Source organism: Molothrus ater, chromosome 1, assembly GCF_012460135.2.
Source record: "Molothrus ater isolate BHLD 08-10-18 breed brown headed cowbird chromosome 1, BPBGC_Mater_1.1, whole genome shotgun sequence".
Lineage (NCBI taxonomy): Eukaryota > Metazoa > Chordata > Aves > Passeriformes > Icteridae > Molothrus > Molothrus ater.
The window spans coordinates 40,612,454-40,631,947 of NC_050478.2; the positions used below are offsets into that span (position 1 = coordinate 40,612,454).

The 19,494-nt window shown below is 41.2% G+C and overlaps 1 protein-coding gene across 1 annotated transcript in view; it reads left to right on the forward strand.

Annotated features, from left to right (window-relative positions):
- The first annotated feature begins 8,502 nt into the window (after positions 1-8,502).
- Positions 8,503-19,494, forward strand: part of RBMS3 (RNA binding motif single stranded interacting protein 3) — a 705,920-nt gene continuing 694,928 nt past the window's right edge. The window contains exon 1 of the mRNA XM_036406615.2: positions 8,503-9,051. Coding sequence (XP_036262508.2) covers positions 8,872-9,051 — 180 coding nt within the window. The 5' untranslated portion in view covers positions 8,503-8,871. The remainder of the gene's footprint in view (positions 9,052-19,494) is intronic.

Consider the following 19,494-nt stretch of genomic DNA (forward strand, 5'->3'; position numbering starts at 1 on the left):
GAATGTGGTTTATTGTTTGAGGGCTAACATTGTCTCTTAGAGGCAAATTCAAGAACTAAACTGGACAGTGAACAGCTTTATAGTCCCACTTCTCTCCTTGGCAGCTGGGCCTTGTGTTTTGGAATCTAAGCACTTACACTAAATAAATTTTATCTAGATCTTACTATAATACCCTGTGAAACATGAATAAATATAAAAATAATGTATATTAACAGCAAATACACAAAGGCCAATGGATCCCTGTGCACTGGGGAGAGCTTGGACTGTGCTGATACAGAATTTGGTGAAGGGGCTAGCTCAGTGCCAAAGATGGCACAGAGAGAGGCAAGTTGATTAATTCAGCCTCACACCTCTCCTGATCCAGGAATTTTGGCTCTGTTTACATGACTGACACCATTGTAAAGAACAGACCTGCCATGAGTCTTCATGGCAGGATCAAACAAGAGTACTCAGAGTTATGAATTATGTCTACATGTAGCAAAGCATTAGAACTTTCTCTGAGGTAAAGTGACCTCTACAACTGTCAAAATTATGAACTCCTTCATTGTAATTAAAGGGCACAAGAAAGGAAACCGACAAACACAGTCTTAACATCTTCATGATGTCTGGCATCTTGTTTGTTTGATTGTAAACTGTGTTATCCTATTTTGGTGTCATTGCTGGAAATAGATTCGATTCTGTCTGAACCATTGTATTGGGACTTTTTGCTTTTTCTGAGCACTACTCAGAACCACAGTTTCGAAATATGGCATCTATTTTTCAGGTACAATTTGAGCCCTGCTTTTTCTGCAAGCAAATGATAAAATATACAGATATGCATACAAACCTCAGCTGTATGCGCTAACTGAATACAAACTAAGCACAAACAGGCTTTTACAGATGTAAATTCTATCATTTTCTTGTACAAGTGACAGTGATAAACAACCACACACACCAGTGATTTGCATACACAGAGCTGAAGTTTAGCTTTGAGTGCTTTTTGAGACCTTAAGTGTCATACCCTGTTGACAGCACATTTGACCTGAGAACTTCAGCTTTTAAATCAAAACATTTCCTTGCAACTTCAGTTTATTTTCTTTATATCCATTACCATGTCTATTTATTTTTAATCTGTCATCAAAACATCTATCTGTGAATGGGTAGGCTGACTGGTGTCTTGCTGAGCTATTTCTAATATGCTGGGAGGCATTGCTGTTTAAGTACATTTGCTTAATTTTGGATCTAATTCTATTCATTTTGCAACGACTGGACATTTTTCCATTGGGTCTTTTGATGGTACATTCCTTGGGGCAGGGATGTGTCTTCCATTGTTATTTTGTGAGTGAACTACCAGTGATGGTGTCCAAGAAATACAAGTAGACAATAACCTATTCTTTCAAGGAACAAAAAGATGTTCTTTTCGATGCATTCATCTTTCATCTCTCTTGAGTTTGCCATTCAGAGTCAGAAGCTGTTTGCTGGGTTTTTAATTTTCATCAATTTCCTAGGTATTTTGCATCTTCTAGTCTTCTCATTTCCTCATTAATTTGCTTCACTATTGTATTCATTAATACTCACTCCTTCTAATGTCTATTTTAAACTCTACAATTCTCAGTAGAAAAATTAAAAATAAAATTTTCATGTTGCTTTTTGAAGATATATAATATCCCACTCAGCAAAGGGTTCTTTCAGACTTTTACTCTGTGGGGTTTTTTTCTCTGTAGTATCCAAAAAAAAGCAGAAATAATGAAAACATGGCTTTTACAATTGAGGAGACATTGCCAGCTCCAAAGTATAGCTATATTGAAACTATTTATGGAATTTAAAATTATTTTGCAAAGGGAAAGTTCTGGATTTTGTGTTTTCCCTTCAGAACTATGTCCTGTATTTCACCTTGTAGCTGTAAAACTGGGATCAAAACAGATTTATCATAGACAGAGAGAGCAAACTCAGACTCTTCTAAATATTAAAGTGCTGAAGACTATACTATTTAAATACATACTCTCTGTCTCACTGGATTCAACCAGTTGCAGGTGAAGACCTGACTATAGTGGACAAAACTGGAAAATCCTGTACTCAAGTCCCTGCACTTGAATAGAAGAGTAATTGATAATATATACACTTGTTATCAGTTTAGAAGATGTGATGAATTGTGTTCAGTCTCATTTATGCTTAACACTTTGGGTTTTTTATTCCAAAGGTTGATGCGTTTGAATGTATTTCCAATCTGCAGAAAGAACAAGGAGAGAATGGGGCATATCTCAGCAGGACCAGAGAGCTAGCAGAAGTTGAAAGAAGTAGTAAAATTGAGCAATATGCATTAATTTAAGAATTAAAAGCAGAAATGTTTTAAGAAAGTGGTTTTGTGCATATTGTTTATACAGATACTACCAAACAGATTACTCACCTATTTTCATCATCAAGAAAATTTTCCAGACTTCATTTTAATAGTTTTAAACACAACCCATCATCCCAGCTCAAAACTGTATTTGCATATGTATATATGCAGTCTGCTATGAAAAAAAAAAAATAAGATGCCATTAGCACATTGAGTCCTTAAGCTTCACCCTACTACAAGAGACAGAAGCTATGAAAAGAGATTGAGAAAGGAAAAAAAAGGAAAGAAACCTAAGAAAAAAAGGGATTGCTGGACCTAAACACATAATTGTTCAGGGCTTCTTCCTTTTCCCATGGCATGCTCCTGTTCTGATGATGTTTCCCTACAATTCCACTAGGAATATGAGATATAAAGGCACATAGGAACACTCCATGTCATGGAAGATCAGAGAGGAATTGGTGCTCCTAACACCTGCGCTTGTTCCTCTACAAATCTCCTTTGGATTTTACACAGCAGGACTGTGCGTGGTTTTCAGACCAGCTGGTGAAGCAGAAATGCTGAAGGGTTTAGCCCACACATCATCTTGTCTCCATCTCTCCCTGTTAGTGTGACTTCAGACTTCAGTTCTTGCACACCAACCCTTGGCTGCCACTGGAGATGTTCCATCCCGTGTAGAACATTCTCATGCCTTTGTCTACTTCCATAAGTTTCTTCTCTAGCAATGAAGATGTAGCATCCATTAAGAAATTATCTAGATAAATTCTTTTTCTGTTGTTTTAAAACATTTCCCTTTTGTTTGTTTCTTTCTAAAAATTATTATAGTGACAAATTACTTTTTCTCCCAATTTCTAACTTAAGTGAATTCAGTGGAGATATTCCTTTCCCAGGTACTGAAAACTATGTCAAACTTTTCAGTTTGACACAGATCCAGGCCTACCACAGGAACCAAGAAGACTGTAGCATCACCCAGTGATATACAGATAGATGTTTTCAGTGTGTGAAACAAATGTGGTTTGCTGCCCACCCGCTTCCCTCAGAGCTTAATTTCTTCCCTTTGAGCCTCCCAGGTTAGGCTTTTCATCCCACCCAGTGATGTCCTGACTAGTTATGAGTGCAGGCCAACTCTCAGAAAAGTCAGCACAAATAGCTGCTTCTTTTTCAACTTCATGTAGCAATTTTGAGGTGCATAAAACCTTCCACACAAAAAAGAACAGATACTTGTGTGCTCAAATCATGATGCTGCTATAGAAAGTGAGTGCATGCCCATTTCTCTCATTGTCTTGGGCAAGGAAGGATGAAACTCTGGCTATGGCCAAAGAACAGTTTTGTTTGTCAGTTATGTAGAATTTAAACTACAAGGACCTATGTTCATGTTTAAAACTCATTGAGCCTATCAATTCTATTTTGATGGTTTTCCAGAAAAGGAGATGCAGGAGTTCAGTAGATTACAGGACTCTTTATTCCAAAAAATGAACAGAGATAAATCTTTAAAAGTGTCAAGAAATATCATTCAAGGCTTGAATTGTGCAGCCATTCTTTGTGGTTTTGGGATCTGTGAGCAAAAATGTTAGAATGCAGGGGAGAACTGAATTAAAATTGGGGTGGAAAGCTAGAAGACAAGATGCTTTTGAAAATGTAGCTTGTAATGTATCAATTTTCATGTGGACTATGTAGAGAGTGGTGAAATTCAAATAGTACATTCAGCTTTTACTCTCTATGAACATCCAGAGCATGTTTTTATATCCCAGTGCAATGTAATTGTTTTAGGATAGCATTTATTAGGCACATAAAATTATAGACTTTCTGAAACAGAAAATACCTGCATAGATAGATCTCAAAAATTACAGAAGTCCCCAGGTTACCAAATGTTTACTTACCTGCAGTAAAGTGCCTAAGAGGGCAGAAGCAGAGATTGATGAGTGGGAAGATGACCCATTGGATATTTGTATTAGCCACTTTGAAGGCACAGTATGGAGGGAATTATTGATAAAGTCACAGCCTTCATGAGAAAGTAACTCTATTTGCAACTCTTAAGTGAGAAATGAAATTGCCTAGAATGCAAGTTGACAGATAAGACTGTTGAGTGAGGCCCCAAGGAGCTTGTGTTGACAACAGGAACCTTTTATTTGAATTGTCTAAGGGTGGTAAAAGGTCAAAATTATTCAAATGCTGAGTGCAGCAGATAGATGAAGCCTGAACCAACAGATTTGAGAGGCAGCAGAAAGCAAAATGCTCCGATAGCTGCATTTTTATAAAGATTATGTAAGTCTTGCTAACTTGTAATAGCCACTTTTTTACATTTTACATGCAACATCTTCAGTTCATCCACATTAATGTAAATGTAAATGTGCTTGAGAAAGACCTGAAAATATCTTTGAAGATTAATTCTTATTATGTAAGTAAATATCAAAAAATGTTTTAGTTAGTTTCTGAGCAGTTATCCTAACTACTCACAAATTGCTAGGTGAAACAAATGACTAAAAGGAGAGATTCTGGAAGGGGCATAAATGTTCTTTTTAATCTGCTGCTGGACTACTTTATGATCTTAGGCAACTCATTTAATTTGTGCATGTTTTCCCACCATTTCTACCCTAATTAATTAAGACTGCATAGAATCTCCCTGCCATGTTGGCTGCACAGTATGCTTTACTATCATCTGATCATAACCAAGAATAACAAGATAAAAATTACACTGGATTCTAGAAGAAGTCTTTGACCCTTTCCATTAAATTGTTCCAATTCTTGGCCTGTAATTAAATTCATATTGTTATCACTCCCTGAGTTTAATTTTTTGAGCTACGAAGAATGTACTTGGTCATGAAAGGTCTTCCTTTTGCATTTTAGAACATTGGTGTCTTTGTAGTCTATTTAGTCACCCACACCCATTTTACAGTACAACTCACAACTGCAAAATATGCAAGAGCATGGAGTGTGTGTTCATGAGTCATAGTATTGATTTCACCAGCAATATTTTAATGCTGTTTCTCTTGAAAAATGTACAATAGATCTGGGCTCAGAAATCCTTAATATATGTTGTGTATGGTAATAGACAGTCCATATTCAGTAATGCACTTTATTATTCTATATAGAAGCTAAAATATATGCTGTTTTACCACAGTGCACATAAGTGAAAGATCCATGCTAATTTTTTTCATTCTGTCAGGACATCTGAGAAGCATTCAACACAATGTTGTTTCCTTAGGAGCTCAGCCTATTTGGTGTGGATTGGCTTGCCCTCTAGTGAGACTCCCTGCTTTCTGCTTCTCAAACGTGTGCTCTTCCAAGACTGTTGCTGTGTGGTAAAATGCTCTGGTTCACCATTCTTCCACCTCAGCTGCAAATACAATTCTGTGGTTTTAGTTCAGTGTATGTACCAAGTAAGCTGGAGGTTCCAAAACCTTTTCATTGGGCAATACTGATGAACTGCTCAGTTTTGCGGCTCATTGCATCATCATGGTCTGTAGTCCCATTCTTCAGAAGGACCACTGGAAGGAGGTCATGCTTTCTATCTCCCCAGGCTGCTGGTTCAGATCATGTTTTCCTGTCCAATCTGTTAGCATTTCTAGATTTGTAGTTACTGTTTCTAGCTCAAATTGTGCTTGGCCTCGAGATCTTTATTTCTCTCACTGATATTTGCAATGATTATTCAGAACTTTACCTTAGCCTAAAAAAATATATTCTACTTAGAGTTCTCTAGAAATCCTTTGAATAACAGCAATCTGGTTTGTGCAGAGAAACTGAGAGCACACTGTTATGATGAATTGATTTTAATAATTTTATTTTTGCAATAGAGTTGTAAATCTCTTGCAGCACAGAAAGGAAAGATGGGGTAAAAAAAGAAGAAAGGGAAGTTTGAAATCAGCTAAAGGCAAAACTTTGTACTGACTTTTATATAGTCTAGGGCCTGCCCTTTTCTTCTTATGTATGATCATGTTCACTTAAACTATCTCAGAAGTTTCTTTTGGTTTTGGGGGTTAAATTCTCTAGGATTAGGAGCAGAGCTTTCTGAGTCCAGGGCCCCCACCTTTGGAATTAGTTTTAGTTGGTTCTCTGCCAATGTCCAGCTCCAGTAATCTTCAGAGCACATGGACAAATATTTATATTTGGGTAAGTTTTTCTGTATTTTTAGGTGGCTTGGTTTGGCTTTGAATTTTACTTTACAGTCCTCTAGATGGTAGATTGGGAATTGTTATTTTCTAACAGGATTATTTAGTAATACCCACCATGGGAAGTTTTCTACCTAATTTATCAGTTGTTTTCAAAAATGAGCACTGTAGTGCCTGAATGAACAATGTATTTATTTTCACTTTTATTTTGCCATTTTCCAACCTGTGATACTGGGAGTACTTTGACTGAAAAGCTCTAGAGGACAGAAGATTGTTCCTTGCATGACTTCTTCTCTGTGGAAGGAAGGGGTGACTGTGCAGGTGGACAGACAGTGGGATGGCTTATCAGCTGTGTGGGCTCACTGCTTTGTTCTGGACAATTCTGCTGTCAAGTCCACCTTGGTACACGTTGTGCAGCCATTGTGGCTGTGCAGCCCTCCCCTCCAAAGTGCCTGTCTGCAGTCTGTACTGCTTTCTGCTTATGAGACCAGAACTGCAAGAGTGTCCAGAAGGTATAAGGCTTTCTACCTCAAAATGCAGCCTTTCAATTAAGTCTATTGTAATTATTACAAATGGATGACTGTAAGTAGTCTGAAGTATTTGATTATAAAAGTTAATATATATGGCTTGATTGTCTAATTATTTACCTCAATTTTAAACATTTATGCTGGCAATTTCAGCAGTAGGGCTCCTCATTTGCACCAATCTGAGAAAATAGCAGGGATTGTAAATACTTGACATGCTTTGAGAACAATATAAAAGGATTTTTAGAGATGTGTATTTTAAAAATTCAGTTTTGGTGTGACAAAGCCTTTTTTTTCTCTACTGCAAGGTTAGCTCTTGCCCTTTGTCTGAATATATTGTAACAATAAGAACTGTTCAGGTTCCCACAGTAACAACGCTGTTGGGGGATAACACAACCCAAGGCCAGGAATAAAAGGGTGTCATGAAGTACTTGATAGTCACCTGCTTCCCAAAATATCCCGGGACAGGCTCTCTCTTGGCGTAAAACAGACCAGCTCCTGAGGATGTGGCCCGGTATCTGCGCAGAGCTGGTAGTCGCTGTTGGAGAGGTCAGTACATGCATCAGCTGGATGATGTATAGATCAGATCTTTGCACTGCAGGCTCTTAGGAGATGTTTCCAGTTAACTTCCAGAGCAGCTGCTCCTCAGGACAATAGGGTGTTATATTTAGAAGTGCACACTGGTCACCTGATGGTGTCCTGATTTAAGAACGATCAGGTCTGTGCTCACCATTCATCTCTTTGAAATGAAAAGGGGAATAGCTGAAGAGTTGGCTTGGCTCTGGCACCACTAAGAAATTCTTGTTTTGGTATAAACCACTCTTAATGAGATTGCATTTTTTTCCCTATCATGTCTAACTTCAGTCTGAGAAGGAAGATAACACAAAGAATAAAACAGTCTAGAGTGCACTGTGGTCACAACTGATTTAGCAGCTTACACGCGATTTTTTTTTCTTTTTCTTTTATCTGTGTTGATAAAATCGGAGAGCCGGTGGCTAGCACTAATTTAGATTTCCAGCCTGGATTTGTTCTTGTTTTTCTCCTTACTTCAGTTCTCCTTGTGCAGTGCTGCGTGGCGCTGGCAGCCTGAGAGAGAGGGAGCTCCAGTCACACGCATAGACTCAGACCGCTGAGAGGAGATTAACATCAAGGAGCCCACATTTGCAATAGCGGGTGGTGCTGGGGGGAGAGGCGAGGGGAAAATAAAATAAAAGCAACAATCGGGTAAATGCTCCTCTCTTCTCGCCACCAGCACCTTGCACAGGTCTGAAATCGCTTGTTTTGCTTTGCTGTATTGCGCTTGCCTGGGCTGTGGAGAGGGGAGGGGGAGGGGAGGAAGGGGGAGGTTTAACTTTTACTTGACATTACCGGGTTATTGTCACTTCCCCCGTGTTAAACCCCGGCGGTTTCCCCTCGCCCCCACCCCCTCCCCAGGCTCGGCTCCCTCCAGTTAACTTTGTTCAAAGGGCTGCAGCCGGGAGGGCTTGTCCGGGCCTGGGACACAGATAGCGTAAAGTAAATAACCACCACAATTAGGCTGGGGCCGGGAGTTGATCTTCGTGGCGAGAGATCTGCTTAGTTAGCGTTTGCTGTTTCGGGGCGATTGAAGGCCGCCGTACCAAGGACACGCACACGCACACACACAGACACACACAGTCACTCTTACACACGCACGCTGGATACAAAAGTCTGGAGGATCTAGGGGAGAATTGCAGCCGCCGGATCGGTGCAGCAGCCGCGGCCAGAGCCATGCGTGTCACGGCCTCCTGAGGGGGGAAAAGGAAGGAAGGGAGGAAGGAGGAAAAAACAAAAGAGAGAAAGAAAGAAGGAAAAAAGAAAAGAGGGAGAAAGGAAAGCAGAAGAAAGACGCGGGGTGGTGGAAAGTGTTTGCCTGCTTTTGTCTCGCAATACAGTGAACTGGAAGATGGAGATGGATGTTAAGGGAGTTTCTCCGTGCCCGGAGCCCATCCCCCCGGCGGCGGGGTCTGGCGGCTGCCCGCACCAGCGCCCGCACCACCGCGATGGGCAGCCCGCGGAGCCGGCCCCCGCCGCCGACAGCGGCCACCCGGAGCGGAGGCACGGCACTGAGAAAGAGGACAAAAAGGTAGGTCCGCTCCGCCGCCGGCCGGCCGGCGCCGCGCCCGCCGGAGGGGCCGGCTGCCCGGGGCCGCGCTCGGCGGGGCGGGCGGGGCCGCGGCCGCTGCCGCTGCCGCTCCGCTCCCCGCCGGCCCCGGCCGCGGGCAGCCCCGCGCCGCCCTTTGTCAGCGCGGCGGCGGCGGCGGCGGGAGGCGGGGGGCCGGCGGCCGAGGTTGTCTGAGGACACGGGGGTGGCGGGGCGGGGAGCGCGGGGCCGCCGCCGCCGGGCCCGGGGCGCCGGGCATTGTTCCGCCCGCCCGCCCGGCGGGAGCGGCCCAGGTGCCGCCGCCAAAGTTTAACCTCACTTCGAGGGGCCGCGGCCGGCGGGGCCGCCGCTCCCCTTCCCTCCCCGCGCCTCGCCTCGACTCCCAGCCGGCGGCGAGGGGCGAGTCACTTGGGGGGAAGGAGCCCGGGCGCTGTGTCCCTCCAGCCCTGCTGTGTCATTGCGGACCGGGGGACGGCTGCTCGCTGCCGAGTGAGAACCTGCGGGTGACGAAGTTGAGCGAGAAATGGGTCAGATCGCACCCTTTGGTGCGGATGTGTCTGCTGCTGGGAGAATCGGAAAGTAGGGAGGATGGGATGGAAAAAGGTTGCCATTAAGATAATGTCAGCGGAGTGCATTGATCAGTGCTTTTGTCTGTGGGCACTGTCTTCATTCATTTTTCTCGGCGTGGGTTTGCTAAACTGAAGCCGATGAATTCTGCTGTGTCTGTAGGTCTGTGACAGGCAGAGACTGGTAAATGTTTAAGTTTCATCGTAATTCCGTGATGGTTGCAAGGTGTGATCCCTGTGTGCTAGACTGTAAAACACATCCGTTTATATTTTATTGAAATCCGAGTAATTGTCTGGATGCACAGATACTCCCATACAGATTATAATCCTAGAGTAACATAAAAAAGAAATGTTGACATGTACTGGATTTGAGCCGTGTTTCTTCAACTAGTTTTACTATAGTTTGGTTTTGTTACAAATGTGTAAGAGAACAGTAACACAATGAAGGAATGTAAGTGTGCAATGCAATAAATCAATGCAACAACTATGTCACACCACATATTTGCATGACTAGAGCTCCAGTTGTCATGAGAAAGATTTCTCATGTTGCATTTTTAAAAAATTGTATTTTTAAATATAGACTCCGAGTTTTCAGCATTTGCCTCCTACACTTTTGGGCTTGTTACTGTTCGGTAAAATCTGTGCTATTGTTTTAATTAAAAGAGGGTATTGACGCTGGATCATTTAAACAGGGCCCGTACAGCTTAAGAGGGTGGATCCAAGGACTTTATTTTTAAAATGGTAACTGGTGGTTTACATATTGTGATAGATGAGCACAGAATTCCATCTCCTTTGAGTTTATGAATATTTAATTCTGTCGTGACTGCATGTTACTGTACCTAGCTGAATGATTTGTGTGTGTGTGTGATTTGTTTCTAGGATCCCTTTCCTTGCACTGTTCTACTTACTAAACTTAAAATTATTTTATTTCAAAATAATTAAAATGTAGAGCCAAGGTTGCCATTTACCTGACTTTGTTTTGCCACTGCCTCGAGAATTTTAAAACCCTGCCATCAGCAGAAATCCATGCTCAATAATTACTTTCTGATGCACCACACAGTCTAATGTTTTACCAATCATGGACATGAGGAAGGCAAAGAAGGTGTATCTCAAGGTGAATGAACACCAAAGAAGGCCTGATTCTCTGTGGTATGGCTAATCAATGTGTTTAGACGACTCAGGATTGCACTCTTTTATTCTGTATCTGCCAGCATTTTCTGGACGTGTAAACAGAAGTACTACCTCTTTTTTTGGTTTTTTGTTCTATCTATAGCCATGCTAAAGTACTGTGATATATTCATCTTTTTTAATTCCACTATTAGCTTTTCCAAGTTTGCCATTGCCAAGGTTGTTGCAATGACTAGCCTGTATTTTTGGGATGTGCTGTGATATTTCAAACCTCCCTAAATGTATGTGTCTTTTCTGGATGCTGTCCCAGGACAACCAGTACTTCTTATTAGTGCAGAACTATTTCAGATATCTGGTAAAGTACTGGCAACAGAAATATAACGAGAAGGGGAAAAACCATTAGAGGGATAGTAAAATCCAACACTATTGTGAAAAAAACTCAAGTCAACTACAAAACTGAACTCAAGCATTTCTGGAAATATTATCTAAGAACTTTCTAAATTGATTGAAATAACTGTACCACTGTTCTCTTGGCCCTTATACAAACGTCTGAGGCACACTGGTACATGCTAGAAGTGTCAGCGCTCTACATGGAAATAGTAAAGGACACTAGAACCTGGATTCCTGACAATGTATAATTATGACTACCTTAATATTATGATCTTGCAGTGTCTCATGATTTCACTGTCAGATTTGCTTTTTGGGATCATGCTTCAATTATAAAAATCTCATATTTAATCATTGAGCTCCATTTCCAGTGGACATAAAAAAGTTCCATCTAAAAGGAGCTGGGTCAAGGTTATGTTCTAATAAAAGTAGTTTTTGTCACTGCCTCCAAAAGGAACACTGAATTAACCAAAGCAAGTGTTTTCCTAAGCCTATGGAATTTCAGTAGAAGATACTACCGTAGTCTCCCTTATATTGATACTGAAGGTTTTTTCCCTGCTGTATATTAGTTTATTTGTCATTGAGCTTCAATAAAATTTTGAAACGTGTGTAACTTGAAATATATCCCCCTGTCTTCAGCTGGGATGCTGACGTGCTGAAGTGTGTGCTTAAGTGCTTTGTTGGAGGAAGACCTAGGTTACTTCTCATATATCTTTCTGTTGAGACCATCTCTGACTGATGTATGAGATTAGAAATTATGAAGCTTGACTTTATAATTTATTAAGTATACAGTGCTTGGTGCTTTAAAGCCTAGTTGCCATTTGGGTGGGAGAAAATGAAGCACAAATAGTAGAGTGCAAGATTTAAAGAGCTAATAGGCTGACTATATGGATACTATTTTTTTCTCTTAAAGCAAAACACATCAGAAAATATTTTTCAACACTCCTACAATGTTTTCTGTTATTTTAGTTAAAAGCATATAGGTCTAATCCTATATACAGAAGCATGTTGACATTCTCCAGTATGGCAAAGTGAGTGACTGGGGGAGAGAACAACCTGCAATCCTGGCTGTTCATTCCTGGCTGGAGGTGCAGCTGATGCCTGTGACAGGTTGTGTGGGTGTATTGTCACACCATCTTGCCACTCCATGATGACTCGGTGCCAACAGATCCAGGCCCTTAAATTGTACCAAGGATTCTTTCCAGCTTATCTTGGAATGATTGCATCTTTACAAGGATCACTTTGGAGCACTTTGGGAGTAGAAGGCAGCTTTGCAGTTCTTTTGCAAACTGGTGACTGTGGGTGAGGTTTGTGACAGCTCACAGCTCAGGATGGGTAGAGTTTTCCCAGAGGTGATACCTTGAGCCTTGCATTAGGACTTTCAAGCCCTTGGCTACAGCCAATCTATTACAGTGTTTTCATTTTCCAAAGCCCCCAAGTTGTCCAGAAGTTGGTCTGAGGTATGGATTTGGTAATGTAACGTTTTATACTGAGGAAGACTTCTGCATCTCTCTGGTATGCACAAATCATTTAGCACAAATGATCTACAAGCACCTCCAGAGCTTACACTTTATACCTACATTCCAGATATAAAACCATCTGTGAAATGGCCCCAAAGTGAAGAACTTCTGTGTATTTACATGGAAATGAGCGCACTGAGGTTATAGCATTATGTGGGCTGGCTACATTGTATTCTGGTTGACAACGAATTCACCAGTGTTTGATGCAAGAGTTCTGAGGTGTTTTGTGGGCTTTTTTTATTTCCCAGGATGCTCATCTGTGATAGTGCTGTGTGATAATGGCAGCCAAGTATGAACTTCTAGAGGGGAAAAGCTGAGTGCTTTAGGGAAAGGCACTTGGTATTAACTTGGGGATTCTGTTCTACTATACACATGATCTGATCATCAGTCTCTGAAAGCCTTCTGCTAGTGTATTTACAATACTGCTATCAACTATGCAGTGCTTGTTCACTCATCCTCCACAAGCAGTAGGTCAGGAATAGTGGAAGATGCTTCAGGGGAATTCCTTTTTAATAGTTTCTCTTATGTATTTAGTTATGTTTGATTCGGAAACCCAAATGTTATGGCATGTTTACATTTAGAGAGAGAAGGCTCAAGAAATGCAGTTGATGCTTAAGCAGATGGTGGGGATTCTTTCAGGGGGTAGATCATTCCAGTCTCAGATCAGATGTGCTTATCTTACCTCAGGCAGTTCCATTGTGAACAGAAGAGGAGTTGTCAACCACTGTCATGTTTCTTGGAAATTTGACTGAGTTTTCTTTTGCCAGATAATCTGGACCCATCCCATTGAGCAATCAGAAGTTAAGAACCAAAAACTGAAACTGAAATCAGTAATGGCTATGAGGAACCAGGATGGGGTGTGTAGGATGAAGAAAGCAGAAATAGACAACACTACTGGTTGCTTGTGGTCGCAGCTTCTCCTGATAATAGTGTAAAATGCACCACCTTGTATTAGTTGGAGTTTCTAAGTACTAAAGGCTTTGTGCCAAGTGTATCATGGGCTATGGTTCTGCCAAGATGTAATGCAGGCATGAATAGTCAAGGTCAGGCCATTGTATGGACAGATGGACAAATTCTTCACCACACAGATATGGCAGAAAACTATACTTGTGGTTGTTGTTATTCTGAGCTTTTGATGTCAGACAAAAATTCAAGTGTATGCTTAAAGCGAGGACAGAGCCAGAGAATAACGTCTTTGTCTAAATCATTGGTAAGAAGATTTCAGAAATCATTCCCCAGTCCAGCAACATCAACTCTGTCTTTTTCAGATCCACTCTTAAGCATCTGTTCTTTATTCTTAAGCTGTTCCTATCTGTGCTGTGGACCATTGTGATATTGCTATTGATCTGCATAGTTCAGTTTCTTCCTGGTGAAGTGGTCTGAAAAAAAGTCAGCGCCCTGTTCTTCCAGGGTTCCCAGAGCCTGGTGGCTGCCTGAGTGTTCAGCCTGACCCAAAGCCGCAGACCCAGGACATTCTGAGTCCCTCATATTCAGGTATTTATCCTGCACCTTCCCAGATCACAGCTTTGGGCCAGGCTAACTCATGACTGTATGGGGAGACTCTGGACACATGTTCCTGGAATGGCTGCCCAAAGCCAGAGTGCCTGGCAGGTGCCTCTGGAAGGGAGGTTTTAGTTCTTTGTATTGCTGATGTGGGCAGCAAAGCTATTAGCCCTGCCATTAACCTGTTTTGATGAGCAAGACCCAAGAGCTATCTGCTTTGAGGAGACTAAGTAAAAAATTCAGATTAAAAAAAAAAAAAAGAGGAAATTCATTATGAACTGAAAGCCTTGCTTTGCAGGCAGGTCTACTTCTGCATTTTGATGCATTTCATGTATCTGCCTCACTCTTTTTTCTAGTGAGAGAATGAATCCTTAGATGAACCTAGGATTGTGCCTCTGTTACAAAATTAAGCAGATGCGAAGAAGAGAGAGAAAGAGAGAAACTGTTAGTATCTGAAGTCAAGAATAACAAACTCATGTTCTATTAGACATCAAAGAATCCAAAAGGAGACAAGATATTGGGAACAAGACCTCATCATTTTCATATCACCAAAATTAATTTTTGTCTCGTGTTTGTTTGGCAATTCCTTTTACTGCATGACCAGCATGTGGGTCAAGGGCAATGATTCTCCCCCTCTGCTCCACTCTTGTGCACCCCACCTGGGTGGGCTGCATCCACCTCTGGTACCCCAACATAAGGAGGACATGGAGCTGCTGGAGTGAGTCCAGAAGAGGCCACAAAGATGATCAGAGGGCTGGAGCACCTCTCCAGTGGAAAGAGGCTGGAGAAGAGAAAGCTCTGAAGACCCTAAGCAGCTTTTCAGTGTATAAAGGGGAATGTGTGTACAGGAGAACTGTAGAGGGACTTTTTACAAGGGCATGGAATGACAGGGCAAGAGGAAAGGCTTTAAACTGGAAGAGATAATTCTTAATTAGGCATTAGGAATAAACTGTGTGAGTGGTGAGGCACCGGGAAGAGGTTGTCCAGAGAAGTTGTGGATGCCCCATGCCTAGTTGGATGGGGTTTTAAGCAACCCAGTATAGTGGAAAGTGTCCCTACCCATGGCAAGGGGTTTGGAGCTAGATGGTTTTTAAGGTCCCTTCCAACACAAACCACTTTAAGATTCCATGATTCTACGATATGGGAAAAAATCTTACCTTAAGTAGATGTCAACAGTAGGACAACATTATTCTTACACTAAATAAAAAAAACGCAGCACTTTCCCAGCTACTGAGAAGATAATTAACTGAATCCCAGAATCTGGAATGTGGAGAATGTGTGTTTTATGTTAAAGCATAAAGTTGGAGAACAAGGAATTGACATCTGTGATTTGCCTGTGTCTGTGTTAAAAAAACACACATGATAGTGCATGTGAATGATTCTGTAAAATTTTACCCAATACAGAGATTTCCGAGAAAAGAATATGCTATTTAAAATAGTTGTCCTCTCAAATAAATCATATGAGAAATTTTTTGATGAAGTTTATCAGTCTTACAACTATATAAATTTTTCATGCCACTGATGAATAAGTGGATGAAGCTTGAAAAGGTGATCATACTCTGACTGGTTCCTGTAGTAAACATATTCATTGTAATAGAGAGATTTCATGAAAAGTAAATACTGCTTAGAGTTAGTACAAAGTGAAATTAAGTGCATATGTAGTTGATTGAATAACAAATCCAGACGACATAAACAATGAACATCATGGGTGGGAGCTGAACAATGCTCTTGAATCATCGGCAACACAACCACAAGTTTTGTATGCAGAAGACACAGAACTGACTCTCTGGTTAAAGGCAATTTTGTCTTGGCTGCAGAAGGGTTGTGAGGATTCCTACTTGGATGAAGATGCAGCACTGAAAAGGGCTTTGTTATCTCCTCTTGAGCAGTTGGGCCATTGCCTTGACTCAGATGTAGTGGTATGTGCTCATGCCTATGTGCTGAGACTGGAAAGCAGTCCTATTCAGGACTGCATATGACAGCTCAGAGCTTGGCCAGTGCATGGCATATCCTTCCCACTTAAGTAGAGCTTGTTCTCAAAAGCCTAGTATTCACAGGAGTTCCTGGCCAAGAGCTGAGTGCCAGCTTGTAACAAATCTGAGGCTTCAGACAATGGATAATCAATGAAGCTAGAGACGAACAATGCCCATGTTGTTGCATGCTATTCCCAGTGTTTTCCTAGATGCTCGCAGTGTTTTTAGACCATCTCTATCTGTGATAAAAACTTACTGTTCTGCTGAATCCTTACAGCACAGCAATTTTTACTAGACTGAGGTTTCAGTTTACTTAATTGCCTAAGCTAAGAGAGACATATAGTTACTGATGTGTGAAGTGGTTCAGTTTTTCTTTGGTTCCATATTTGGTTGTTCTCTGCCTGGCTGCAGACATGCTGCTCATACAGGGACTGGGATTATTTCCCAGCACCTTGTGCTAGGTGGATTTCTCTACTGACTCACTGCCAGTAGTTATTGTCCGGCAACAGTATAAAAAGTTGCAGAGTCTTGGTAGAGTTATTGTTTTTTAACATCTTGTCTCTGAAAATACCCAAATAGTAAAGAAAATGGGACTACAGCTGCAAATGGGAAAAGAAACAACAGGACCACTAATAATTTCCATAAAAGTAGGGGTCAGATCAGGTTTTAGTGTGATGTCTAAATGTGTAGAAGGAAAAAAATGGATCTGAAAGGCAATGAAGATGTTAGTATTCTATAGTAGTTTCTTTGCTTCCTCACTGTCATCCTTTCTGCATGGTTCTGAAATTCTCCTCTGCCTATAACAAAATTTTTTGTTTTATTTCAGTTCCCCGCATTGCATTCTGAGATACAGGGGCAATATAAATTTTTTCAGGAACTCTAGTAACCAGTGCATCTTAACTGGGATAAAACAAGACAACATTTGGCTCATAGTATGACAAGGACGGTCATGTATAAAATTTGTTAGACAGCCATGATTTACTAGAAAAAGAGTAATTCTTCCATGCCTAATGGCTTCTGCCATGTGTTTAAATGCAGCTGTTATTTTTGTTATATATTATATGAAGACAAATCTTGTTACAGAAGCAGAATAGGAATAGTTTCTTTGACTGAAAAGCAAGTGTTGAGTGAATCAAAATTACAGACTCAATCCACAAAGCTTGGTTAATGCACTTAGTGTTCCTGGGCTTTGGAGTTCATTCCATTGAACACCTTGTCCTATGGTTACAGGGTTTATTGTTTCCAAAAAGCTATTCGATGCAGGTTATTCAAAGTGATAATGTGATCAGGAAGTGCAAGGAAAATAAAAGGTAACATTTCCCCCTTTAGTTCTAGACCCTCTGCAAAAGATTCTTATAATTGATTGGAGAATAAAATGAAAATATTGTGGAACCCATGCCTGTTCCATCAGCACAGAGTGTGTTAATTGATTTCAACAAGTGCCTCAAGCACCACTGACATCTCTTTTTTGCTATTACCCAGTGATGGTTTTCTCACTGAGGTTATTACTGAGTCTGTACTGATTTTTAGGAGACCATAGCAGAAAATCTGGTTTTGGACCCAAACTACTCAAGGTCTTTGTGGAAAGGGAGTTAAAGGGCTAGTATCTAGCAAAGATAACTTTTATGGCTATTATATTTAGTAGCAATTTTGTATTCAACATAATTTAAATAAATGGGCATTGTGCTTTTCTGTGGATTCAAAAAGAGTGGTTTATTGCCTTGATGTGTGAATCAGACATGACATAGGAAGGGTGACTACAAGTCCTCAGAGATGGGCAGGTGAGCATGATGTGTGGGGGTAGGTTGTAAATAACTTGTGCTCTTCAGGTGAATTAAGAATGAGAGGGAGTGATGTGGAGGGGTAAAGAGGGAGTAGCTGGAAAACTAATTGAAAGCAGAAACTTTTGAGTAGGGCTAGCAGAGAGAGGTTTGTAATGTTTATGTTTTGAGGCAAAAGAGCTTTATGAAGTGTGCACTGGTCCATGTGGAGTTAAGGAAGCACACAGCAGAATTTCGCAGCATTGACAAAACGCCAACTGAGGCTTCACAGACATTGTACAGTGCCCTGGTTAGCCTTGTTAACTTTGTTGAGTGTGCTTCGAGGACATGCAGACTTTCAAAGTATGTGAAAACCACTTTTAATAATTAATTGGCTTACTTTCTCCCACCTATTGTGTAATATCTAATAAATGGCAAAACCAAGCCATTGCCAAAGAAAATAGATACAATTATATTTAGGTTAGTTTGTTTTGAGATATGACAGGCTAAAAAGGATCTCCCCAAAGATCTCGGAACTTAAATAATCCCCATTTTTTGTTCTGTCTTATTTCTCCCACTATCATAGGATATGCTCTTAAACTAAATTTTCCCCGATCTAGTAAGTGGTTTCGGGAAGATCAGTCCATTTATAGAGTGCTTCTATATGAACTAATTTATAACTGGAAGCATGTTTCAACTTTACTATGTCAGGGACATGCTGAAATTTCCAAGTGATAAAATGACTTTTTCCTGAAGCAGAGCAGCCAGCATCCGCATTATCATCTACATCCCTGCACACATGGTGTGGCACAGGAAATGACACACCATTATCAGATGGCTGTTAAGATGGATGCAGGGAAATGGTGAGGTTGCTGGCATGGCCTCAAAGACAGACATCCACAGATGTTCTGTAGTCACTTCAGCGCATGTAGTTAAAGGGTGCCTGTTGTGCGCTCAGGGAAATTTTTGCTTAAACAGAGAACATTAAAGTTTGGAGGAGGTCATGAATACCTTTCCAAAGGGAGAAGGGAGAAGTAGCAAGCTTAGAGGGAATGAAAGCCATGCAGGTTTTCAAGAGAGCAAGGCAGCAACAGTGTCAGACTTACTTTGCCTCCCACAGTAGGGAGGTGGCTAATGCGGTGTCACGTGCTGTTGTGGTCTTACGCAAAGCACAGCCTGGTTTGACCTTAAAATGGGATCAAGGGTGCCACTTCTTGAACTTGTCAAGAGGACACACCCTGTGCAGAAGACAAATAATTGATGGATCAATTCAGAGAGAGGCCATGTGGAGGTTAGAGTATCAGAGGTGATCAAGGTCAATGTGTCTCAGGGAATCTTTACGACAGGACTGGCATGAGATAATCAGCCAGATCAACATCAAAACTGGGATCATCGTGTGCTGGGAAACACTGCTCAGGGCAGGAAAAAAGCTCTGGGCTCTCTGGTCTGCTCTCTGCTCTGCATGTTCTGCCTGTTGGTAAGATTCAACAACTTTCTCTCTTCAGGCAGTTGTTTTGCAGTCATATACTTTTGTATGCTGCTGCACACAAAACAGTCACTGAGGTCTTCCTAACCAATCAGGTGATGC